The following is a 23,872-nucleotide window of genomic DNA, read 5'->3' as shown; positions in this document are numbered from 1 at the left end:
TAAATGTCTCCATAGGCCACTATCCTGCCCTTTTCAAATTCCAACATGGGCTAATGTATGTTTCTCTTTCTGATGCAAGGCATAATGTGATCTAACAAGCAGCCAACGTTGAGAGTTCTGAATGAGAAACCTGCTGTAAAATCCATCCTTACACAAAGAATGTGGGTTAGTGTAACTCCTACCTACTTAGAAATGAAAAGCTTGTCATTTGCATATCCAAGCATGCAATACACTCAATACCAGTTTGATGTTTGTGTGTACCGTCCTCATGGTGTTGCAATTTGAATGGTCAGAAGTGAATTTCATGGCCCTAGTTATTTTATATTCCACCCACCTGTTATGTTAAAGTGTAATAACTATTGACATAAGTACTTCTTACATAAAAGTCATCTTTTAATAAGAGCGTAGGAGGTAGAACATATTGCAACAAACAAAAATTTTATATTGAAACATGCTTAGTTTTTATTCATTAAGGAAGAAAGTTACAGTCTATTTATTTTTACAGACAACAGCCTTATCTTTAGAGTACATAATTTTATAAATTTTGTTCTGTAGACTAAGAAATGTATCTTTTTTGCATCTGTCCAGCTTATAGATTCAGCACGTGATCTGCTAGATACTGAGCTCACAGCAATGGCAGGAGAAAGCTACCAACGTGCATACGGTGCAATGGTGTCTGTGCAGATGTTGGCAGAACTTGAGGAAGTGATCCAGTATAAGTTAGTTCCAGAGCGCCGACCTACAATAAGAAAAATGTGGTGGGACAGGCTTCAGGTAATACACTACATGGTTCAGCAGAAGTCTAAAAACTCGTTTATCTTCCCTAAGCTTATTTGATGGTGGTACTGTATTATTATTATTATTATTATTATTATTATTCTTTCCTGTCTCAGACATTATGTCTGGTTAAAAATGGAAAGTGACACGGACCTTGATCAAGCATGACTTCCTTTTAACTGTACGGTATATGTTACATTGCATTTAGGAACTTTCGGGTAATTGAACATGTATCAATAATTACAGATTTCTGTAGTTGTATATATATGTTTGGATGTAGCTGTATTGCGTTGATGTACTGGTGGATATTGTGTTGTATGACTCCTGTAGTTGATAGTATAATTGGTATAATGTCAACTTTATCCTGATGCCACATGTCCTTGACTTCCTCAGACAGTTGGATGTATTTTTCAATTTTTTCTCCTGTTTTCTTCTGTATATTTGTTGTGTTGGGTATGAATATTTCGATTAGTTGTGTTAATTTCATCTTTTTATTGGTGAGTATGATGTCAGGTTTGTTATGTGGTGTTGTTTGATCTGTTATAATGGTTCTGTTCCAGTATAATTTGTATTCATCATTCTCCAGTACATTTTGTGGTGCATACTTGTATGTGGGAACATGTTGTTTTATTAGTCTATGTTGTATGGCAAGTTGTTGATGTATTATTTTTGCTACATTGTCATGTCTTCTGGGGTATTCTGTATTTGCTAGTATTGTACATCCGCTTGTGATGTGATCTACTGTTTCTATTTGTTGTTTGCAAAGTCTGCATTTATCTGTTGTGGTATTGGGATCTTTAATAATATGCTTGCTGTAATATCTGATGGTTATTGTTTGATCCTGTATTGCAATCATGAATCCTTCCGTCTCTCTGTATATATTGCCTTTTCTTAGCCATGTGTCGGATGCGTCTTGATCGATGTGTGGCTGTGGTAGATGATACGGGTGCTTGCCATGTAGTGTTTTCTTTTTCCAATTTACTTTCTTCGTATCTGTTGATGTTATGTGATCTAAAGGGTTGTAGAAGTGGTTATGAAATTGCAATGGTGTATCCGATGTAATTATATGAGTGATTGCTTTGTGTATTTTGCTAGTTTCTGCTCGTTCTATAAAGAATTTTCTTAAATTGTCTAGCTGTCCATAATGTAGGTTTTTTATGTCGATAAATCCCCTTCTTCCTTCCTTTCTGCTTAATGTGAATCTTTCTGTTGCTGAATGTATGTGATGTATTCTATATTTGTGGCATTGTGTTCGTGTAAGTGTATTGAGTGCTTCTAGGTCTGTGTTACTCCATTTCACTACTCCAAATGAGTAGGTCAATATTGGTATAGCATAAGTATTTATAGCTTTTGTCTTGTTTCTTGCTGTCAATTCTGTTTTCAGTATTTTTGTTAGTCTTTGTATATATTTTTCTTTTAGTTCTTCTTTAATATTTGTATTATCTATTCCTATTTTTTGTCTGTATCCTAGATATTTATAGGCATCTGTTTTTTCCATCACTTCTATGCAGTCGCTGTGGTTATCCAATATGTAACTTCTTGTTTAGTGTGTTTTCCCTTGACTATGCTATTTTTCTTACATCTGTCTGTTCCAAAAGCCATATTTATATCATTGCTGAATACTTCTGTTATCTTTAGTAATTGGTTGAGTTGTTGATTTGTTGCTGCCAGTAGTTTTAGATCATCCATGTATAGCAGATGTGTGATTTTGTGTGGGTATGTTCCAGTAATATTGTAGCCATAATTTGTATTATTTAGCAAGTTGGATAGTGGGTTCAGAGCAAGGCAGAACCAGAAAGGACTTAATGAGTCTCCTTGGTATATTCCACGCTTAATCTGTATTGGCTGTGATGTTATATTATTTGAATTTGTTTGGATATTAAGTGTGGTTTTCCAATTTTTCATTACTATGTTTAGGAACTGTATTAATTTAGGATGTACTTTGTATATTTCCAATATCTGTAGTAACCATGAGTGGGGTACACTATCAAAAACTTTTTGGTAATCAATGTATGCGTAGTGCAGTGACCTTTGTTTGGTTTTAGCTTGATATGTCACCTCTGTATCTATTATCAGTTGCTCTTTACATCCTCGTGCTCCTTTGCAGCAGCCTTTTTGTTCTTCATTTATAATTTTGTTCTGTGTTGTATGTGTCATTAATTTCTGTGTAATGACTGAAATTAATATTTTGTATATTGTTGGTAGGCATGTTATGGGGCGATATTTTGCTGGGTTTGCTGTGTCTGCTTGATCTTTAGGTTTCAGATAAGTTATTCCTTGTGTAAGTGTATCAGGGACTGTGTATGGGTCTGCAATGTAATTGTTAAATAATTTAGTTAGATGTGAATGTGTTGAGGTGAACTTCTTTAGCCAGAAATTTGCTATTTTATCATTTTCAGAGGCTTTCCAATTGTGCGTAGAATTAATTTCTCGGGTGGCTTCATGTTGCAAAATTATCCCTTCAGGCATTTGTGGTATCATCTTGTATGAGTCTGTTTCTGCTTGTATCCACCGTGCACGTCTGTTATGTTGTACCGGGTTTGACCATATGTTGCTCCAGAAGTCAGTTTTTCTATTCTGATCTGTAGCCTGTGTTGCCATGCTGGTTTTGTGGGTTTCTTCTGTGTGTTGGTTGGTTCTGATCTCTGCCTAGTGTGTATATTTAGTGTAGTGAGTGCTCCTACATAAACCAGTAGTTGTAACTCTTCCATAGTTGTGTTTTCATTTATTTTGTTGTGTATGATTGTTTTATTGTTGTTTCGACTTGTGGGTTATTTGGTGGTCTATGCAAGAATGGTCTAATGTCTGTATTTGTGTCTTTGTATTCTATATATGTCAACTGAAATTTTTCTCCTATATCTAACATGTGTGTCACTTCATGTTCTATTTGTGCTTGTTCTGGTGGCTGTCTTAAGATTTCATTTTCCTGTGATTGTTTAATTGATGTGTGTTGTTCTTTGTTTGTTTGCTCTGGGATGTTTGAGTCCATTACTGTATTATTATTATTATTATTATTATTATTATTATTATTATTATTATTATTCTCCATGAATGGGCCCAATAGGACCATGTGACGTACAATCAGTCAGTGTCACTTTTGATGGCTGGCCTTCGTTTGTGTCCAAATTTGTTTCACCCTTTCAGAACGAAGTCTCTTTCGCTCATCAGGCCATGGTGTTTCAGTCCATTTCCTAATTTCCCTCAAACCAATTTTCCAATAAAATATCTTTTGTCTGAATGTTTTTCTATATGTAACATCTGTCTGAGTTATACGGGCTACTTTAAGATCCTCCTTAATCACAGGGATCCATTTAATTGGCTCAGTTTTGGCGTTACTTCTGTTTTCACAGAATTCTGCTACTTGTTTTGTCAACCTAGTGGGTGCCATTCTTTTAATGTGCCCATAAAATTTAAGTCGTCTTGTTCTCATGTCAGCATGTATGTCTGTGTATTCTTCTATTTCCTTATTACTTCTCAGTTGACAAGTTTGTCCATCAGTAATTTTGAGGCCTAATATTTTCCTAATAATCTTTCTTCTTTCTTTTGGATTTATTCAGTATCCCTCTTTCTATTTAAAATAAAGTTTCTGCTCCATAAAGACATTCAGATTTGATTACAGTGCTGTAATGCCTAAGTTTACTGAATTTAGAAAGTGATTTTTTTTATTACAAATATTTTGTATTATCTGAATGCAGTTCCCATTTTTTTCCCGAACTTCATTTGCAGCTTTTTCCAGATTGTTTTCTGTGACTTCCACTAAGTATTTAAACTGAGAAACCCTTTTTATTTTTCCGTATTTCGTGCTCAAAAACTGTGTTGCTTGTTTGTTAAATGTCATATATTCCTTTTTTTCGAATGATATTTGTAGTTCTACTTTTTCTGCAACTTCTTTAAGAATTTCAGTTTGTTTTTGAGCTGTGGTAATATCCCTAGTTAAAATTGCCAGATCGTTTGCAAAGGTGAGGCAGTCTACTCTAATATTACTTCTACCTAACTTGATTGATTGATCAATCTATATTTTGACTCAACTTTTGCTCTCACCATTCTGTAATTACCTTTTCCAAAACGAAGTTAAACAGTAATGGGGAGAGTCCGTCTCCCAGTCTAACATCAGTCTTTATATCAAATGGTTCAGGAATTTCTCCCATGAATTTAACTTTAGAACTAGTGTCAGTTAACATTTCCTTAATCAGTGTTTAGAGTTTTATTATCTAGCCCTCGTTCCTTTAAAATTTGGAAAAAAGATCAACTAAACAAATTAAGAGACATAAACATGATAAAGCATCCAGAGAAGATGGTGTTGTTGTTGTTGTTGTTGTGGTCTTCAGTCCTGAGACTGGTTTGATGCAGCTCTCCATGCTACTCTATCCTGTGCAAGCTTTTTCATCTCCCAGTACCTACTGCAACCCACATCCCTCTGAATCTGCCCAGTGTATTCATCTCTTGGTCTCCCTCTACGATTTTTACCCTCCACGCTGCCCTCCAATACTAAATTGGTGATCCCTTGATGCCTCAGAACATGTCCTACCAACCGATCCCTTCTTCTGGTCAAGTTGTGCCACAAACTTCTCTTCTCCCCAATCCTATCCAATACTTCCACATTAGTTATGTGATCTACCCATCTAATCTTCAGCATTCTTCTGTAGCACCACATTTCGAAAGCTTCTATTCTCTTCTTGTCCAAACTATTTATCGTCCATGTTTCACTTCCATACATGGCTACACTCCATACGAATACTTTCAGAAATGACTTCCTGACACTTAAATCAATACTGGATGTTAACAAATTTCTCTTCTTCAGAAACGCTTTCCTTGCCATTGCCAGCCTACATTTTATATCCTCTCTACTTCGACCATCATCAGTTATTTTGCTCCCCAAATAGCAAAACTCCTTTACTACTTTAAGTGCCTCATTTCCTAATCTAATTCCCTCAGCATCACCCGACTTAATTAGACTACATTCCATTATCCTTGTTTTGCTTTTGTTGATGTTCATCTTATATCCTCCTTTCAAGACACTGTCCATTCCATTCAACTGCTCTTTCAAGTCCTTTGCTGTCTCTGACAGAATTACAATGTCATCGGCGAACCTCAAAGTTTTTATTTCTTCTCCATGAATTTTAATACCTACTCCGAATTTTTCTTTTGTTTCCTTTACTGCTTGCTCAATATACAGATTGAACAACATCGGGGAGAGGCTACGACCCTGTCTTACTCCCTTCCCAACCACTGCTTCCCTTTCATGTCCCTCGACTCTTATAACTGCCATCTGCTTTCTGTACAAATTGTAAATAGCCTTTCGCTCCCTGTATTTTACCCCTTCCACCTTTAGAATTTGAAAGAGAGTATTCCAGTCAACATTGTCAAAAGCTTTCTCTAAGTCTACAAATGCTAGAAACGTAGGTTTGCCTTTCCTTAATCTTTCTTCTAAGATAAGTCGTAACGTCAGTATTGCCTCACGTGTTCCAGTGTTTCTACGGAATCCAAACTGATCTTCCCCAAGGTTGGCTTCTACTAGTTTTTCCATTCGTCTGTAAAGAATTCGTGTTAGTATTTTGCAGCTGTGACTTATTAAGCTGATAGTTCAGTAATTTTCACATTTGTCAACACCTGCTTTCTTTGGGATTGGAATTATTATATTCTTCTTGAAGTCTGAGGGTATTTCGCCTGTCTCATACATCTTCCTCACCAGATGGTAGAGTTTAGTCAGGACTGGCTCTCCCATGGCCGTCAGTAGTTCCAATGGAATATTGTCTACTCCGGGGGCTTTGTTCCGACTCAGGTCTTTCAGTGCTCTGTCAAACTCTTCATGCAGTATCATATCTCCCATTTCATCTTCATCTACATCCTCTTCCATTTCCATAATATTGTCCTCAAGTACATCGCCCTTGTATAGACCCTCTATATACTCCTTCCACCTTTCTGCTTTCCCTTCTTTGCTTAGAGCTGGGTTTCCATCTGAGCTCTTGATATTCATACAAGTCGTTCTCTTATCTCCAAAGGTCTCTTTAATTTTCCTGTAGGCGGTATCTATCTTACCCCTAGTGAGATAGGCCTCTACATCCTTACATTTGTCCTCTAGCCATCCCTGCTTAGCCATTTTGCACTTCCTGTCGATCTCATTTTTGAGACGTTTGTATTCCTTTTTGCCTGTTTCACTTACTGCATTTTTATATTTTCTCCTTTCATCAATTAAATTCAATATTTCTTCTGTTACCCAAGGATTTCTACTAGCCCTCGTCTTTTTACCTACTTGATCCTCTGCTGCCTTCACTACTTCATCCCTCAAAGCTACCCATTCTTCTTCTACTGTATTTATTTCCCCCATTCCTGTCAATTGCTCCCTTATGCTCTCCCTGAATCTCTGTACAACCTCTGGTTCTTTTAGTTTATCCAGGTCCAATCTCCTTAAATTCCCACCTTTTTGCAGTTTCTTCAGTTTTAATCTACAGGTCATAACCAATAGATTGTGATCAGAGTCCACATCTGCCCCTGGAAATGTCTTACAATTTAAAACCTGGTTCCTAAATCTCTGGTTTACCATTATATAATCTATCTGATACCTTTTAGTATCTCCAGGGTTCTTCCATGTATACAACCTTCTTTCATGATTCTTAAACCAAGTGTTAGTTACGATTATGTTGTGCTCTGTGCAAAATTCTACCAGGCGGCTTCCTCTTTCATTTCTGTCCCCCAATCCATATTCACCTACTATGTTACCTTCTCTCCCTTTTCCTACACTCGAATTCCAGTCACCCATGACTATTAAATTTTCGTCTCCCTTCACAATCTGAATAATTTCTTTTATTTCATCATACATTTCTTCAATTTCTTCATCATCTGCAGAGCTAGTTGGCATATAAACTTGTACCACTGTAGTAGGTGTGGGCTTCGTATCTATCTTGGCCACAATAATGCGTTCACTATGCTGTTTGTAGTAGCTTACCCGCATTCCTATTTTCCTATTCATTATTAAACCTACTCCTGCATTACCCCTATTTGATTTTGTGTTTATAACCCTGTAGTCACCTGACCAGAAGTCTTGTTCCTCCTGCCACCGAACTTCACTAATTCCCACTATATCTAACTTCAACCTATCCATTTTCCTTTTTAAATTTTCTAACCTACCTGCCCGATTAAGGGATCTGACATTCCACGCTTCGACCCGTAGAACGCCAGTTTTCTTTCTCCTGATAACGACGTCCTCCTGAGTAGTCCCCGCCCGGAGATCCGAATGGGGGACTATTTTACCTCCGGAATATTTTACCCAAGAGGACGCCATCATCATGTAATCATACAGTAAAGCTGCATGCCCTCGGGAAAAAATTACGGCTGTAGTTTCCCCTTGCTTTCAGCCGTTCGCAGTACCAGTACGGCAAGGCCGTTTTGGTTATTGTTACAAGGCCAGATCAGTCAATCAACCAGACTGTTGCCCTTGCAACTACTGAAAAGGCTGCTGCCCCTCTTCAGGAACCACACGTTTGTCTGGCCTCTCAACAGATACCCCTCCGTTGTGGTTGCACCTACGGTACGGCTATCTGTATCGCTGAGGCACGCAAGCCTCCCCACCAACGGCAAGGTCCATGGTTCATGGGGGGGAGAAGATGGTATAATTGCAGAACTACTGAAATCAGCTGGACCTAACAGTATAACTGATAGGACATATCTGTCAAACTGATAAAATGCCTGAAGACTGGAAAACTGCCCTAATTTGTCCATTACATAAAAAAGGGGATAGAAGCAATGTTAATAATTACCGAGGAATCTCTCTTCTCCAGATCACGTGCAAAATTCGTCCACAGTGTTTACTTGATCGAGCCCAAGAACAGTTAGAACCTATAATTGGTTAGTACCGAGTAGGCTTTAGCCCAAACAGATTCTGCCTGGAACAAATTCTTAATTTAAGTTAATCCTTTGCCATCAAAGGATTTCTAGTAACAATATTGTGTGTGCTGGATTATGTTTAACAGAAATACCATAATAACTTAATGGTTCCACAACACTTACAGTAACTAATGTTGAATAAATGTTGGGCGTACTTCTTGCCTTTCTATACACTGTTTCCCGTGATATTTGTTCCTAATAGTCTTGCCCCTTTTGTTAAGACTTGCAGCTGGAGCAGAATCCCAATATATTGTTTTCACTTATATTTGCTACTTGTGTAACCTTTTCCCTTATTTCTTGTTCATAGTTATTATTCTTTATTAAAATGAGAATTCCTTTTTTAAAGAGTGATTAGGTTAAATTTTGAGGCTTGGTATTTTTTTGCATCTGTAACTTTGTTTCTGGGAATCTTCCAATGATACTTAATTTCAAATCATATTTGCTGTTGATTTTCTGCATCTTATTGCCTTCTTTTTTTATGTTTCAGAATTTATCTTGTCACAAAATCTTTGTCAAACTTAAGAATCCATTCTAGCTTGAGTCTGGATATTCTGCTTTGAGATCCTGCCTGTTTTTTTTTCCAATCATTTAAAACTGCCTTTTTCTATTTTGTTGTCTTTTGAGTAATCTTAATATGTAATTTCATAGTCAGGCCAAGGTAATTTGCAGTTATGAACTGTAACATTAGCTCAGATCCTGGTAGTCTTCAACAGGTGTTGTAGGCTAATTGGAGTTAAGCACCAAGCACATATAGGGCTACTCACAGCACCTTTTAAAGGAAGACGAGACACGTTCTTGAAATATTGTGCATAAAACTGTCCTTTTATAGTGCATAAAACTATTCTTATCAACCCATTTGGATACTTGAAAATTTATGCTCTGTCAGTTAGTCTGCATAAACCTCAGAAATTTCATCACTTCACTGTATTTATGTGACCACTTACATTTCTTATAACAGTGACAGTGTGTGTAGCACCCGCACACATACAGTAAATTGCTACTTTATTACATTTATGGTTTTCCTCTTCATTTCTACCTGATCATTGCAATCGAAGAATGTATTGTCAAAAGTATTTACTATATATATTTTTGTCTAGTAAAATTTTGAGATATGTACATGATATCTGTTGAAGAGATTTTAACTGTAAACTGGCTCTCAGAATTAAGATTAGTATTTCTTATAATGCCTATGACTGTTTAAAGACGTGACAGTAAAAATGTAATTTAAATTAAACTTCTTATACAGATTAATGGGATCTTCAGTTTACAATCTGCTATTCTAGCATCTTAATGGTCTAATATTTGCGTTGTCTGTCACCAGCTTTAGATTGTTTAGCTATTATTTACTCTACACTTCTTTCAGCATAATAAAAATTGAAGAATGTAATGTCACATGATCTTTCACAAAGTTTGATTTTCTTTTTTCACTTCAAACTTTATATTCATGTTCATTTGCTGTGTAACCATAAATTAAAGGACAGTTCCAAAACACTGCAAATCACTTATTCAATTTCATAGGGATGTCAGCGTGTAGTAGAAGACTGGCAACGCATCATACAAGTGCGCACACTTGTTGTTTCTCCACAGGAGGATATGTACACTTGGCTCAAGTATGCTTCTTTGTGCCGAAAGTCTGGACGTTTGGTGAGTACCAAATACTATATTTCATTTGGTGGACCACAAACAAAAAGACAGATATAGCTATCAAGGGGTGTTACTACCCACTGTGTATGTGGTATGCTTTTGAATGCTGTGATAGTTATCAGTGTAGCATGTCATTGTATTTACAGAATAATTGTCTGGTGCATGCAGTATCAGGAGAAGATATAATTGATGGCTAAAAATAACAAACTTAAAGAAAAAAGGAGCAAGAGGAAATAAATTAAGATACTTATGTGAAGAATCTGAATGAAGTAAGAAATAAAAGATAGGGAATAGAAGTAAGGATATATCAGACTGATAATCCAATGACCACATCCAAGTAGATGCTTCTTCCTCTGAAGTAGACACACCAAATTAATCTTTACATTTTACCCAGATGTTCATTTTTATTTATTAGTAAATGTGGTTTGACAGTTACAGCCATCCTCACCTGTTACAAATGTCGAGTCCAGTAAGGACCTTTCTTTGCCCGTCTACACCATCGTTTCACCTGGCTACATGCCCTGCCTCCATTTCATTTTCATCACAGTCATAACTATGTCTTCCATTCACTTCTGCTCCCTAATCTAGAGTTGAGTAGAGATGAGTTGTGTTTTATTGGTCCTGGTAATCACATAGTACACAAATAGTATAGTCGGATGTAGGACAAGTCAATGTATAACAAAATATAATATTAAATTTGCATTAAATTCATTATTTCTACATTAAATAATCACTGAGTTACAATATACAGAGCAAGTATTGTACAAAAATAAAGGGTAGATATTTTAAAGCAGAAAGAGCATGTACTGTACTGGCATATTAATATATGTATTACAGCAACATTTACGTGGTAAATCATTAAAGTTCTAGTAACATTTGTATGATACATCTCTAAGGCAAAGACACAAATCGTTAGTGACCTTCCTGAAGGAACTCGGGGAGGCTATAGAAGCAGTGATGAATCAAATATGCCTTAGCAGTTGACTTGAAATTTACCAGGTCATTTATTCATTTAATCTGTGGGGGAAATTTATTATAAATAACTTTCCCATAATACAGGGTTCCTTTTTTATTCAGGATGGTGATGTGGGCTCTAAAGGAAAGTTTCCTTTTTGCCTGGTGTTACAGGAGTGGATATTTTCATTTTTCTGGAAGAGAGTGGGATTTTCCATTGAATATTTTTTCACAAACACTGTTATGTCATACACATATATACATGGAAGTGGGAGGATTTCTAGGTTTTTAAAGAGTAGTCTAAAGGTTTTTGTTCCATTTTACACATTCAATTTTATTTTTTTTTTTTTTTTTTTTTTAGCCTAAAGAGCTTTTGGCTGAGAGAAGAGTTACCCCAGAAAATAATTCCATATTTCAGTTGTGAGTATATATAGGCATGATACACACTTTTCAGAGAATCTTTGTTGCAGCATCCCTCTAATATTCTCATTAAGTAGCATGTAGTGCTTAATTTCTTACAGACTTTTTCAATATGCATCCCCCATTTAAGATTTATCTTGGAGCTGTACTCCCAATAACTTAATGTTGTGTGTATTCTGAAGGTCTTTGTCAGATATCTGAATCTGAACAGTTTGCTCCCCTTTTTTCTCATTATGGAAATTTAGTGCCACTGCCTTACTTGCATTTGTTACCAATTTATTGTGACAACCAGTTTTCAGTATTGTTCAGTGTCTCTGTTGTAGACTTCTGAAACATTTCCACATCTTTACCACTCACTAGCACACTTGTATCGTCAGCAAACTGGACGATGTTCTCACTGAATTTGTTTAGGTCATTCACATATTGTTAGATGTTTCTCTAATTCCCATGTTGTCAAGCTTAGGCAATAGTTTTGTGTGATCCATGATATCAAAAGTCTTAGAGAGATCTAGACATATTCCAATGACATTTTTGCCATTATCTAGTTTCTGAAGCACTTTACTTAATAGTTCAAAAATTGCTGTACCAGTTGATTGGCCTTTCCTGAAACCATGTTGTACTGTGAATCAAGCTCTCCAGTTGGATTCCTGATACTTTCATGTGTATTGCTGTGCATTCTGCATTCGCTCTGCATTCTTCTCTTCATTTATCGCTGAACGACATTCCATTTTTGAATGCTTTGGTGTTAAAAGCCCATTATGAGAATGATATTGCAGCAGTTGTAAATAGCTGCATAAAAGACATTTTTTCAGAGACACTACATTTCACTTAAAATTCCATACTGTTTAAAGATTGCTCTAATGCAGCTTCTTAACAACTAGTTAATCCTCACAATTTTATTAAATATCAGATAATTGTTTTCAGCAGTGTTTTCGGCTACACTGTGTAACATGTAAAATATAGACTTTGTTTCATTTTGTAGATATTTACCAGTGGGGAAACATTTACTGCTCAATACGTTGAGCTTTCTTATTGCTTATTAATATATTATACTCAGCCTCAGCATGGCTTATAGCATTGTCATGTACAATGTGATATAATGTATCATAAGCACAAAAATGCTAAAAAAATTTTTGACGAAGGCCATGTTCAAGAATTTTACTCTATTCCTCTATTTGTTTAATATGTTGAATTGGGGATATAACTTTATTTTAGATGATGTTGAATACACAATCATGGCAGTGATACATGAAACCTTGTAGAAATTTTCAGGAATAGGATCTTAATGTCACCTTGTAGCAGACAGAATGTAATCCAACTGAAATATAGCTGGCACAACTTCGGCAGCACCAGAACAAAAAAACATTTTTTTCTTGTCGTCTGTGGAAACATACTCAAAGAAAATTATCAAAGAATAAATCGACAGTTTGTTGTGGAGCGAACAGAATTGCAATAGACTTGGAATTTGTTGTGGGCTTCAAGGGTAATACACAGATAAAACTGTATCGACACAACTTCACCAGTCACTGAAAGGTAGTTCCTTAGGAGTAGTAGTAGTAGTAGTGGTAGTAGTAGTAGAGGGGGTAGTAGTAGCAACAGTAGTTTTATATGTCTGTGAACCACTTCTACAAGTATAGTGTGCATCCCAAAGTTGTTGTTGTTGCGGTCTTCAGTCCTGAGACTGGTTTGATGCAGCTCTCCATGCTTCTCTATCCTGTGCAAGCTTCTTCATCTCCCAGTACCTACTGCAGCCTACATCCTTCTGAATCTGCTTTGTGTATTCATCTCTTGGTCTCCCTCTACGATTATTATCCTCCACCCTGCCCTCCAGTACTAAATTGGTGATCCCTTGATGCCTCAGAACATGTCCTACCAACCGATCCCTTCTTCTAGTCAAGTTGTGCCACAAACTCCTCTTCTCCCCAATCCTATTCAATACCTCCTCATTAGTTATGTGATCCACCCATCCAATCTTCAGCATACTTCTGCAGCACCACATTTCGAAAGCTTCTATTCTCTTCTTGTCTAAACTATTTATCGTCCATGTTTCACTTCCATACATGGCTACACTCCATACAAATACTTTCAGAAACGACTTCCTGACACTTAAATCAATATTCGATGTTAACAAATTTCCCTTCTTCAGAAATGCTTTCCTTTCCATTGCCAGTCTGTATTTTATATCCTCTCTACTTCGACCATCATCAGTTATTTTGCTCCCCAAATAGCAAAACTCATTTAATACTTTAAGTGTCTCATTTCCTAATGTAATTCCCTCAGCATCACCCGACTTAATTCGACTACATTCCATTATCCTCGTTTTGCTTTTGTTGATATTTATCTTATATCCTCCTTTCAAGACACTGTCCATTCTGTTCAACTGCTCTTCCAAGTCCTTTGCTGTCTCTGACAGAATTACAATGTCATCGGCGAACCTTAAAGTTTTTATTTCTTCTCCATGGATTTTAATACCTACTCCGAACTTTTCTTTTGTTTCCTTTACTGCTTGTTCAATATACAGATTGAATAGCATCGGGGAGAGGCTACAACCCTGTCTCACTCCCTTCCCAACCACTGCTTCCCTTTCATACCCCTTGACTCTTATGACTGCCATCTGGTTTCTGTACAAATTGTAAATAGCCTTTTGCTCTCTGTATTTTATCCCTGCCACCTTCACAATTTGAAAGAGAGTATTCCAGTTAACATTGTCAAAAGCTTTCTCTAAGTCTACAGATGCTAGAAATGTAGGTTTGCCTTTCCTTAATCTTTCTTCTAAGATAAGTCGTAGGGTCAGTCTTGCCTCACGTGTTCCAATATGTCTATGGAATCCAAACTGATCTTCCGCGAGGTTGGCTTCTACAAGTTTTTCCATTCGTCTGTAAAGAATTCGCATTAGTATTTTGCAGCTGTGACTTATTAAATTGATAGTTCGGTAATTTTCACATCTGTCAGCACCTGCTTTCTTTGGGATTGGAATTATTTTATCTTCTTGAAGTCTGAGGGAATTTCACCTGCCTCATACATCTTGCTCACCAGATGACAGAGTTTTGTCAGGACTGGCTCTCCCAAGGCCGTCAGTAGTTCAAATGGAATGTTGTCTATTCCCGGGGCCTTGTTTCGACTTAGGTCTTTCAGTGCTCTGTCGAACTCTTCACACAGTATCGTATCTCCCATTTCATCTTCATCTACATCCACTTCCATTTCCATAATATTGTCCTCAAGAACATCGCCCTTGTGTAGACCCTCTATATACTCCTTCCACCTTTTTGCTTTCCCTTCTTTGCTTAGAACTAGGTTTCCATCTGATCTCTTGATATTCATGCAAGTTGTTCTCTTTTCTCCAAAGGTCTCTTTAATTTTCCTGTAGGCAGTATCTATCTTACCCCTCGTGAGATAAGCCTCTACATCCTTACATTTGTCCTCTAGCCATCCCCGCTTAGCCATTTTGCACTTCCTATCGATCTCATTTTTGAGACATTTGTATCCCTTTTTGCCTGCTTCATTTACTGCGTTTTTGTATTTTCTCCTTTCATCAATTAAATTCAGTATCTCTTCTGTTACCCATGGATTTCTACTAGCCCTCATCTTTTTACCTACTTTACCCTCTGCTGCCATCACTATTTCATCCCTCAAAGCTACCCATTCTTCTTCTACTGTATTTCTTTCCCCCGTTCCTGTCAATTGTTCCCTTATTCTCTCCCTGAAACTCTGTACAACCTCTGGTTTAGTCAGTTTATCCAGGTCCCATCTCCTTAAATTCCCATTTGCAGTCTCTTCAGTTTTAATCTACAGTTCATAACCAATAGATTGTGGTCAGAGTCCACATCTGCCCCTGGAAATGTCTTTCAATTTAAAACCTGGTTCCTAAATCTTTGTCTTACCATTATATAATCTATCTGAAACCTTCTAGTATCTCCAGGGTTCTTCCATGTATACAACCTTCTTTCATGATTCTTCAACCAAGTGTTAGCTATGATTAAGTTATGCTCTGTGCAAAATTCTACCAGACGGCTTCCTCTTTCATTTCTTAGCCCCAATCCATATTCACCTACTACATTTCCTTCTCTCCCTTTTTGTACTCTCGAATTCCACTCACCTATGACTATTAAATTTTCGTCTCCCTTCACTACCTGAATAATTTCTTTTACCTCATCATACATTTCATCAATTTCTTCATCATCTGCAGAGCTAGTTGGCATATAAACTTGTAATACTGTAGATTTTGTATTTATAACCCTGTATTCACCTGACCAAAAGTCTTATTCCTCCTGCCATCGAACATCACTAATTTTCACTATATCAAACTTTAACCTATCCATTTCCCTTTTTAAATTTTCTAACCTACCTGCCCGATTAATGGATCTGACATTCCACACTCCGATCCGTAAAATGCCAGTTTTCTTTCTCCCGATAACGATGTCCTCTTGAGTAGTCCCCGCCCGGAGATCCGAATGGGGGACTAGTGTACCTCCGGAATATTTTACCCAGGAGGACACCATCATCATTTAATTATACAGTAAAGCTGCAAGCCCTCGGGAAAAATTATGGCTGTAGTTTCCTGTTGCTTTCAGCTGTTCGCAGTACCAAAACAGCAAGACCGTTTTGGTTAGTGTTACAGGGCCAGATCAGTCAATCATCCAGACTGTTGCCCCTACAACTACTGAAAAGGCTGCTGCCCCTCTTCAGGAACCACACATTTGTCTGGCCTCTCAACAAATAACCCTCTGTTGTGGTTGCACGCAAGTCTCCCCACCAACGGCAAGGTCCATGGTTCATTGGGTGGGGGGGCATCCCAAAGTATTACAGTTTTAATGACTCAGTGCATCTATTACTTGTTCAGTTGTTACCTTTATTTCTAAATTATTTACATTCTGCTAGAAGTTTCTGTGCTATATATGCTTGTGTATCAGTTTCCAATCATAGAATATACCATATATGGGTTCTACATGTAAAGTCAGTAAGTTCCACAAGAAATAATTCATAAAAGACATATTTTTTAAAATCATAACATCTACTGAAATTGAAGTTGAATGAATTGCACCAATCTTTTACTGTAACTTTTGTGCTCATCTCTTCTGGCCTGTTGTATATGAAAGTAGTCCCAAAACACTATGCTGTAGAACTACTACCCGAACTTTTTTTGAGCCAATGTTCTTGCTTTTTGTTCCTCTACAGATTTGACATTTACTGAAGTCATCTCTAGAGTAGGAACATTAGCAATTTGTTTAGTCACCTGAAAACCAAACACATCTGAAGATATCTGTAAAGCACACCTTACATTTATGTACTGGGAGCTTAATTGGTCGTTGCAAGTTTAAACAAAATATGATAAAGCAAGTCATGTCACTGCAGATTACATGTACTGGGAGAGGAATCAGCACACTGAAGAATTTTTGAGAATGTGTAAATGGACTAAAATAGTAATACTACTGAAACAGTCATTGTAACAAACACTTGAATATAAACAAACATGAAAGTTATTGTTAGAGTCAAAGCAAGCTCATTGACGGTAGGTGTAATTCGATAAGCCATGGTTATTTTTAATAACTAGGATGTGAGAAACAACAAATTCAGCCACTTTTTTTAAGAAAGATATCCCCTAATTCAGCCACTTTTTCAAGAAAGATATCCCCTCTCCCTCCCTCACAAAAGCAGCATAACTGACAGAAGAATAATTTTCAAATTAAATAATGGAAACTCCAGGTAGGAATATCAAAAATGTAGGAAAGGACAGATTACTACTTACTGTACATAAGTCACATCAAGTTGCAGACAGGCACAATTAAAAGAGCACTCACATAAAGCTTTTGGCCACAGTTTTCGTCAGCAAAAGACATACACAGCACTCACTCACATATAAGCAAGGACACCTCACACACATGCAACTGGCATCTCCAGCATCCTGGGCTGGAATGCAACTATCATGTGGAGTGCAATTAGCAGTGTGGATGGGGTGGGGAAGTGCACCTGTCTGCAACTTGACATGTCTTCTTTGCGATAAAAATAATAATTTTATGTGACCAAATGCAGATATTGCAAATAGTCAGCTGTAAATTCAGAAACTGTGTGTTTAGGCTACTTGTTTCTTATATTATCTCTCATTAACTTCAATAAGAATAGTGACAAGATACCAGAACTTTTTTGTTTTCATTGCCAAAGCAAATGCACTTAATCACACTCTTTCAGTTCAGAATGTGGTGTTTATATAAGAATAGTGGGTAAAAGAGAGCAGGAAACCCTGATATGTTTGCGATGTTATATCTTTATGTATTGCAGATGTTGTCTCATAAAACTTTAGTGATGCTGCTTGGTGTGGATCCGTCTCAAAATTCAGATCAACCACTCCCCACACACCATCCACAAGTCACATTTGCTTACACGAAACATATGTGGATGTCAGGGAAACGGGAAGAAGCTTACAAGTAAGTGTCAGTGATATGTCAGTATAGCTTCACACTAAGATTAACAATTCTGTTTTATGCGAAATATTTCAACAATTTATGTGCATGTGTCTTTTGTTACTTGGTGTGAATAACATTTTAGTTGTTTTCACTGTTTTGACACCAAAATACTGTGCATAAGAATGGAACCATCATCCAGGCTGGATACCTTAAAATACAGACCCTTCTTTTCGATGAAGAAACAACTTGTTTCCAAAGATAAAGTAATGATTGTGTTGTGTGAAAAGATTATCTTGAATGGGTCATAAAATGAGTGTATTATGTTTGCCGCTATAGTAACTGTGAACTGTTGATCTTGGTTCATTATAAAACTGTCCTTTCCTTGTTCACATGTGTAGTACTAATGACTCTTATTCCTTGGTACCAAGGATTCATGAGAGATTTGTAGGTTCTAGATGTGTATCTCCTCCTTATACTACACATACTATCACTACTTACTTTGTATGTAAGCTCTTTGCATGCTTCATCATATTTCCACATAATTGTTACTTGATGTCATTGTTTCATCATATTTGTATTTCATTGTAGTCTTTCCTAATGACTTTTCACACCATGTTAGATCATTATTGGGCTATTGTGTGCTTGCTTGTTTCTATATTTCTTATTCTGTTTGTTAACACTTCCACTTCATTATGTTGTGTTTCCTATATTCAGAAACCAGATATGTTCTTACATATCTCATCAGCACGGTTTGGATTTTGTGTTAATTTTCTGCTGGTATGGACCAGGTCTCAGTGGATATGACAAAAATCTGTTACTGACTTCAAATTGATGTGGACTCTGGCAGTGATATCCAATGCATTGTGCAGACATGGTTTAAGCCTACTGACATTGAACTTGGATAATGCTCTCTGGTGTTAGAAAAATTAAAGCATGGCCAAAAATGGCCAAACATTGATATTATGGAAGACATACTATTTAGACTATATGAATGCAGCTGGTTCTTTCTGTGCCCTGTAAGGTCTCCATTGCAGGATACTAGATATTAGTACTGCCCTCCAGATTCTTGTAAACTCTTGAAACCCTAAGGCATAATTAGAACTGATTTCAACCAAATTCAATGTTCTTATGTGGACTCATAGCTGCACTGTATTGTACAATTACAAGATGCAATAAATGACTGAGTTCGGTTGACAGTGTAACACTAGTCTACACTCTTCAGAAACTAGTTCATAGCCTAGCGTCATCAGTTGTACAAGCACCAATAAACCAGGGTTGCGAGAGAAAACTGAGTAGTTTAACAGTGTTCTACATTGTACTTTCAATCTAACTGCCACTTTTATTTTTATTGAACATGCCTGGAATCATTTATGTTGCTTCTTGTAGAGCTCACATGGCCACAGTGATTACTATCTCAAGTATAGATATGAGAAATACCAGGAAAGCAACTACAATTAGGCTTGGTAATATCATGTTTGATGATAAAATATTCACCATTGGAAACGAGTATGAAAAACTACTAACTAGGAAAAACTACTAACCCTGCTGTAGAAGACCTATGCACAATATTTTTAAATTGCATACTATAACTAATTGTTGTGTCTTCTCACATAAATCTTTTCTCTGAAAAGCGTAACTGATGGAGGCAACTGTCTTCATGTCGGAGCAACGATAAATAAAGCTATAAAAGCAAGTATGTTACAGTGTGTGAAATGAGATCTTTGAACAGTTAGTTTTGATCAATTTATAGTAAATAGTTCTGTGCTTTAATATATGAAAATACTAGCTGAAATTTTTTTCTGCTTTTCCTACATAATTGGAGGCAGTTTCTAAAATGTTATGTATTGTGTGATGTTAATTAATAAGATATTTTTTTAATTTACTGTAGTCTTCTGATGATTTTGTATTATTTACAGTCATTTGAAGCAGTTTGTACAAACTTGGCTAAATCCACAAGCAATGCAGATGATCAGTCCTGAGGACCAGAAACAACAGCAGCTACACCGAAGACTTCTTGCAAGGTTTTACTCTCTTTTTACAACAAAATAATAAATTCCTTTATACCGGGCGGTTATAAATAAACTGCCAGTGTTTGAAACTCTGGCTGTACATATCACAGGATGCTGAAACATTGTAGGTATGTTCATTAATTGGTGTCTTCGTGGAGTATGCTGAAAAAATATAGCTCCACCTTCTGCCACCTGGTGGAAGTACAGCATTTTAAGCAGTCAGAATGTGGTATTGTTGCAGGAAAAGGGGAGGAAAGGTGGAACACGCGGTAGAGGTGGTTCTGTCATATTTATTAGGATATGGTCATAAGTTACAACATGCTTTCCGTACGGTCTCCCAACTCAGCAATATGCTGCACATATAACACGGCATAGTTGACAGTTGCTCACAGCATATTTGGTGTAATCAGAGTGATATGTCATCATATGCTGTCCTTCAGATCAGGATTTTTTGATGTCCCCACATTCAGAAGTCACATGGACTTAGGTCAGGGGATCAGAAAGGCCACATATCTTGAAATCACCCATACATAATGCACGAAGGATTCTTGAAGCAAATCTTTTATCTGTCAAGTGACCTGTCATGTTGCTCCATCACTGCATGAAAACAGTGGTGTGGACACAGTTGCTTTCTTGCAAAGCTGGAATCACAAGTTGTACAAGGAGGTCCTTATCATGCCCAGGTGTCACTGTACATGTAAAAGGCCAACAAGGTGTCATCTCCTGGGAAGAAAAATATACCAAGAATGCAACAGCTGGTGAAATCTTACCATGCTCTCATATAAGCTGAGTGCAGTGGATGTTACTTGCCTATCCAAAGAATATTTTGCAGCCATATGTCATCCATTTCCATGCATGTCAAAAAATTAAAGGTGACTTCACAGCATTTTAGCATATCTTAGGGCTTCATTTGGTGCACATTCTGAATCGTGTATGGATAACAGTGTAAAATGTGCCACAAATTTTTTTGAACTGTTGACCAGGGAAGAGAGAATTCTGGTGACTCAGCTCAATCACTGGCTGCAGAATTTGAGGCATGTGCTGCACAGTCAGCTATAGCTAAAGCAACATTATCAACACCTGCCATGGAAATGGGCCACCTCCCATCCCGTGATGCAACACCTAATTCACCTGTTTCTTCAAATTTCTTTATCACATTCCTTAGCCCATTTATTGACATGGGGCCTCTTCACAGCCGTTCCTGTTGGCAATATTCTCACAGTGCAGCACTGCAATTGCTGCCATTCTGATAAAACAACCGTACAAGCTCTATCTTTTCAATAGCTATTGCATTGTGTACAGAAAACTTTGTAGCACCAACAGTCACTTCACAAAAGATATCAACATTGCATCGCCAAGTGACAGACAGAATACTGATGGCAAAACATAAAACATTTCACATTCTGGCCGATTACAGTGCCATTGATGGCAAAAACTGGTACTATTATTTTCAGAGCTCTCCGAGCACATCGATTAATGTATATGCCTATGATGTTTCAACAAGCTTCAATCTGTATAGCCCACACTGCAGCACTCAGAGCACCACCAGTTAAATTAAAACTGCCCAGAATTATATATCTATGTATAAATACTCTTCACTGTTCATATTCTTATATGTTTTTAGCATATTGAGAGTTTAGTTTAAACCACAGAAGCCCTCATAATAAAAGAATAGATTGACAGTTAATTTGTTTTTGTCAGGCCTAATAATACTCTCCTACTCCTCCTGTAAATTCCATAGTCATACTAAGAATAATGGAACACTAACTTGATTCAGTGATGATTTTGAAGCGAATAATACCTAATAAAAGAAGTTGTGAATATACAGCACAAAATATAAATGCACTTTCTGGTTGCTATGATCTCAGAAGAGAAATTTAACTCACCAGCGTAAGTTGATCTTGCAGGGGCTGTATTACAATAAATAAAATTACTACCACTAGTTTTGCTTTAAACAGGGCTTTTGTATTTCCCAGTGGTACAAATTTTCATCACTGATGTTCAACTTACACTGATCAGTCAGAACATTATGACCTCCTAACTAATAGCTGGTATGTCCACCATTGGCACTAATAACACCGGTGACGTGTCATCATGACGTGGAAGCATTGAGGCCTCGGTAGGTGACTGGGGAGAGTTGATACCACATCTGCACACACAGGTCACCTATTTCACATGAATTCTGGGGAGGTGCCTGATGAGCTTTGGCGAGGTGCCCGATGAGCTTTGGTGCCATGACCAGTCACATACCAGATGTGTTGGATTTGGTGAGTTGGGGGGCCAACACATTAACTGACACTTGCCACTGTGTTTCTCAAACCACTCCATCGCACTCCTGGCCCTGTGACATGGCACTTTATCTTGTTGAAAAATGTCACTGCCATTGGGAAACATGATCATCGTGAAGGGATATAATTGGTCTCCAACCAGTGTATGATACTCCTTGGTTATTATGGTGGCATGCTTGAGTTCCGCTAGAGCCATGGATGCCCATGTGGCTTCTCCTCAGAGCATAATGGAGCTGCTGCCAGCTTGTCTCCATTCACCAGAACAAGTGTCAAGGAGCTGTTCCCGTGGAAGACAATAGATTCGTGCCCTCCCATCGGCGTGATGAAGAAGGCATTGGGATTCGTCAGACCCTGCAATGCTCTGCCACTGGACCAACATCCAGTGATGGTCACATGTCCATTTCACTTGTAGTTGCCATTGTCATGGTGTTAATATTATATCATCAATGCACTATATTCAGACACACTTCACTCTGCCCAGCATTGAAGTCTGATGTTAGTTTCACCACAGTTCACCACCTGTCTTGTTTTACCAGTCTGCCCAGCCTGCGACATCCGACATCTGTAGTGAGGGGTGGCCGCCCAACCTCACAATGTCTGGATGTGGTTTCACCTTGATTTTGCCACATGTTCAAGACACTCGCCACAACACTCCTCGAACACCTGACAAGTCGTGCAGTTTCCAAAATGCTTGTGCCGTGCCTCTGGGCCATCACAATCTGCCTTAGGTCAAACTCAGATAGACTGCACGTCTTCCCCATTCTACACACAGACAGAACTCTCAATGATACTACATGCACTGTACGTGTGTCTCACCAGCAGTCATTCCTTACCAGGTGAAACTGCTATCACCACAACGAGTTTACATTGATAATAGGTTGGTGATCATAATGTTCTGGCTGATTGGTGTATATCGTAGTAACCAAGTACAACTCAAAACCTATCGAAGTAAAACAAATATGGCTTTATTCATAAACCTCTGAAAACAATGGAAATATGTCACTTGTGACTCAACATGTAAAAAGACAAAAGAATCATCAGCCATACACAGAACAACTGATATAAATAGTACAATCTAAAAACCACAGTGAGCATGAGGGAGCACTGCTCTGCACATATATAGGCACCAGTCACCCGTAGATGGTGCAGTGGAGATTGTTTCGTGTGCATACTTCCTACAGGTGGCCTTTAGTGGCCGGCCTGAGCTGATACACTTGGAGGTTGATTTAAGTACACATTCACAGCTGCACCTCAACGCACTCATACTGTTTCGTGTGCATACTTCCTACAGGTGGCCTTTAGTGGCCGGCCTGAGCTGATACACTTGGAGGTTGATTTAAGTACACATTCACAGCTGCACCTCAACGCACTCATACTCACATGCACTAATAGCAGGATACAACATATATTAACTGGTTGACCATTTCTAAATTATACAGATTGTAGGTAAGACAGGAAGAGATTTTGTTCTTCAATTTATTGGATCATTGCCGCT

At 37.6% G+C, this 23,872-nt stretch overlaps 1 protein-coding gene across 2 annotated transcripts in view; it reads left to right on the top strand.

Moving 5' to 3' along the window:
- The window catches only part of LOC124775056 (serine/threonine-protein kinase mTOR), a 269,759-nt gene that overhangs the window by 186,019 nt on the left and 59,868 nt on the right, over positions 1-23,872 (top strand). For both annotated transcript variants that reach the window (XM_047249846.1, XM_047249847.1), the window contains 4 exons: positions 589-774; positions 10,180-10,305; positions 17,956-18,101; positions 19,997-20,101. In XM_047249846.1, the coding sequence (XP_047105802.1) occupies positions 589-774; positions 10,180-10,305; positions 17,956-18,101; positions 19,997-20,101 (563 nt within the window). The remainder of the gene's footprint in view (positions 1-588; positions 775-10,179; positions 10,306-17,955; positions 18,102-19,996; positions 20,102-23,872) is intronic.

Source organism: Schistocerca piceifrons, chromosome 2 (assembly GCF_021461385.2).
Source record: "Schistocerca piceifrons isolate TAMUIC-IGC-003096 chromosome 2, iqSchPice1.1, whole genome shotgun sequence".
In the NCBI taxonomy this organism is placed as follows: Eukaryota; Metazoa; Arthropoda; class Insecta; order Orthoptera; family Acrididae; genus Schistocerca; species Schistocerca piceifrons.
This window is presented reverse-complemented; position numbering and strand designations above follow the sequence as displayed.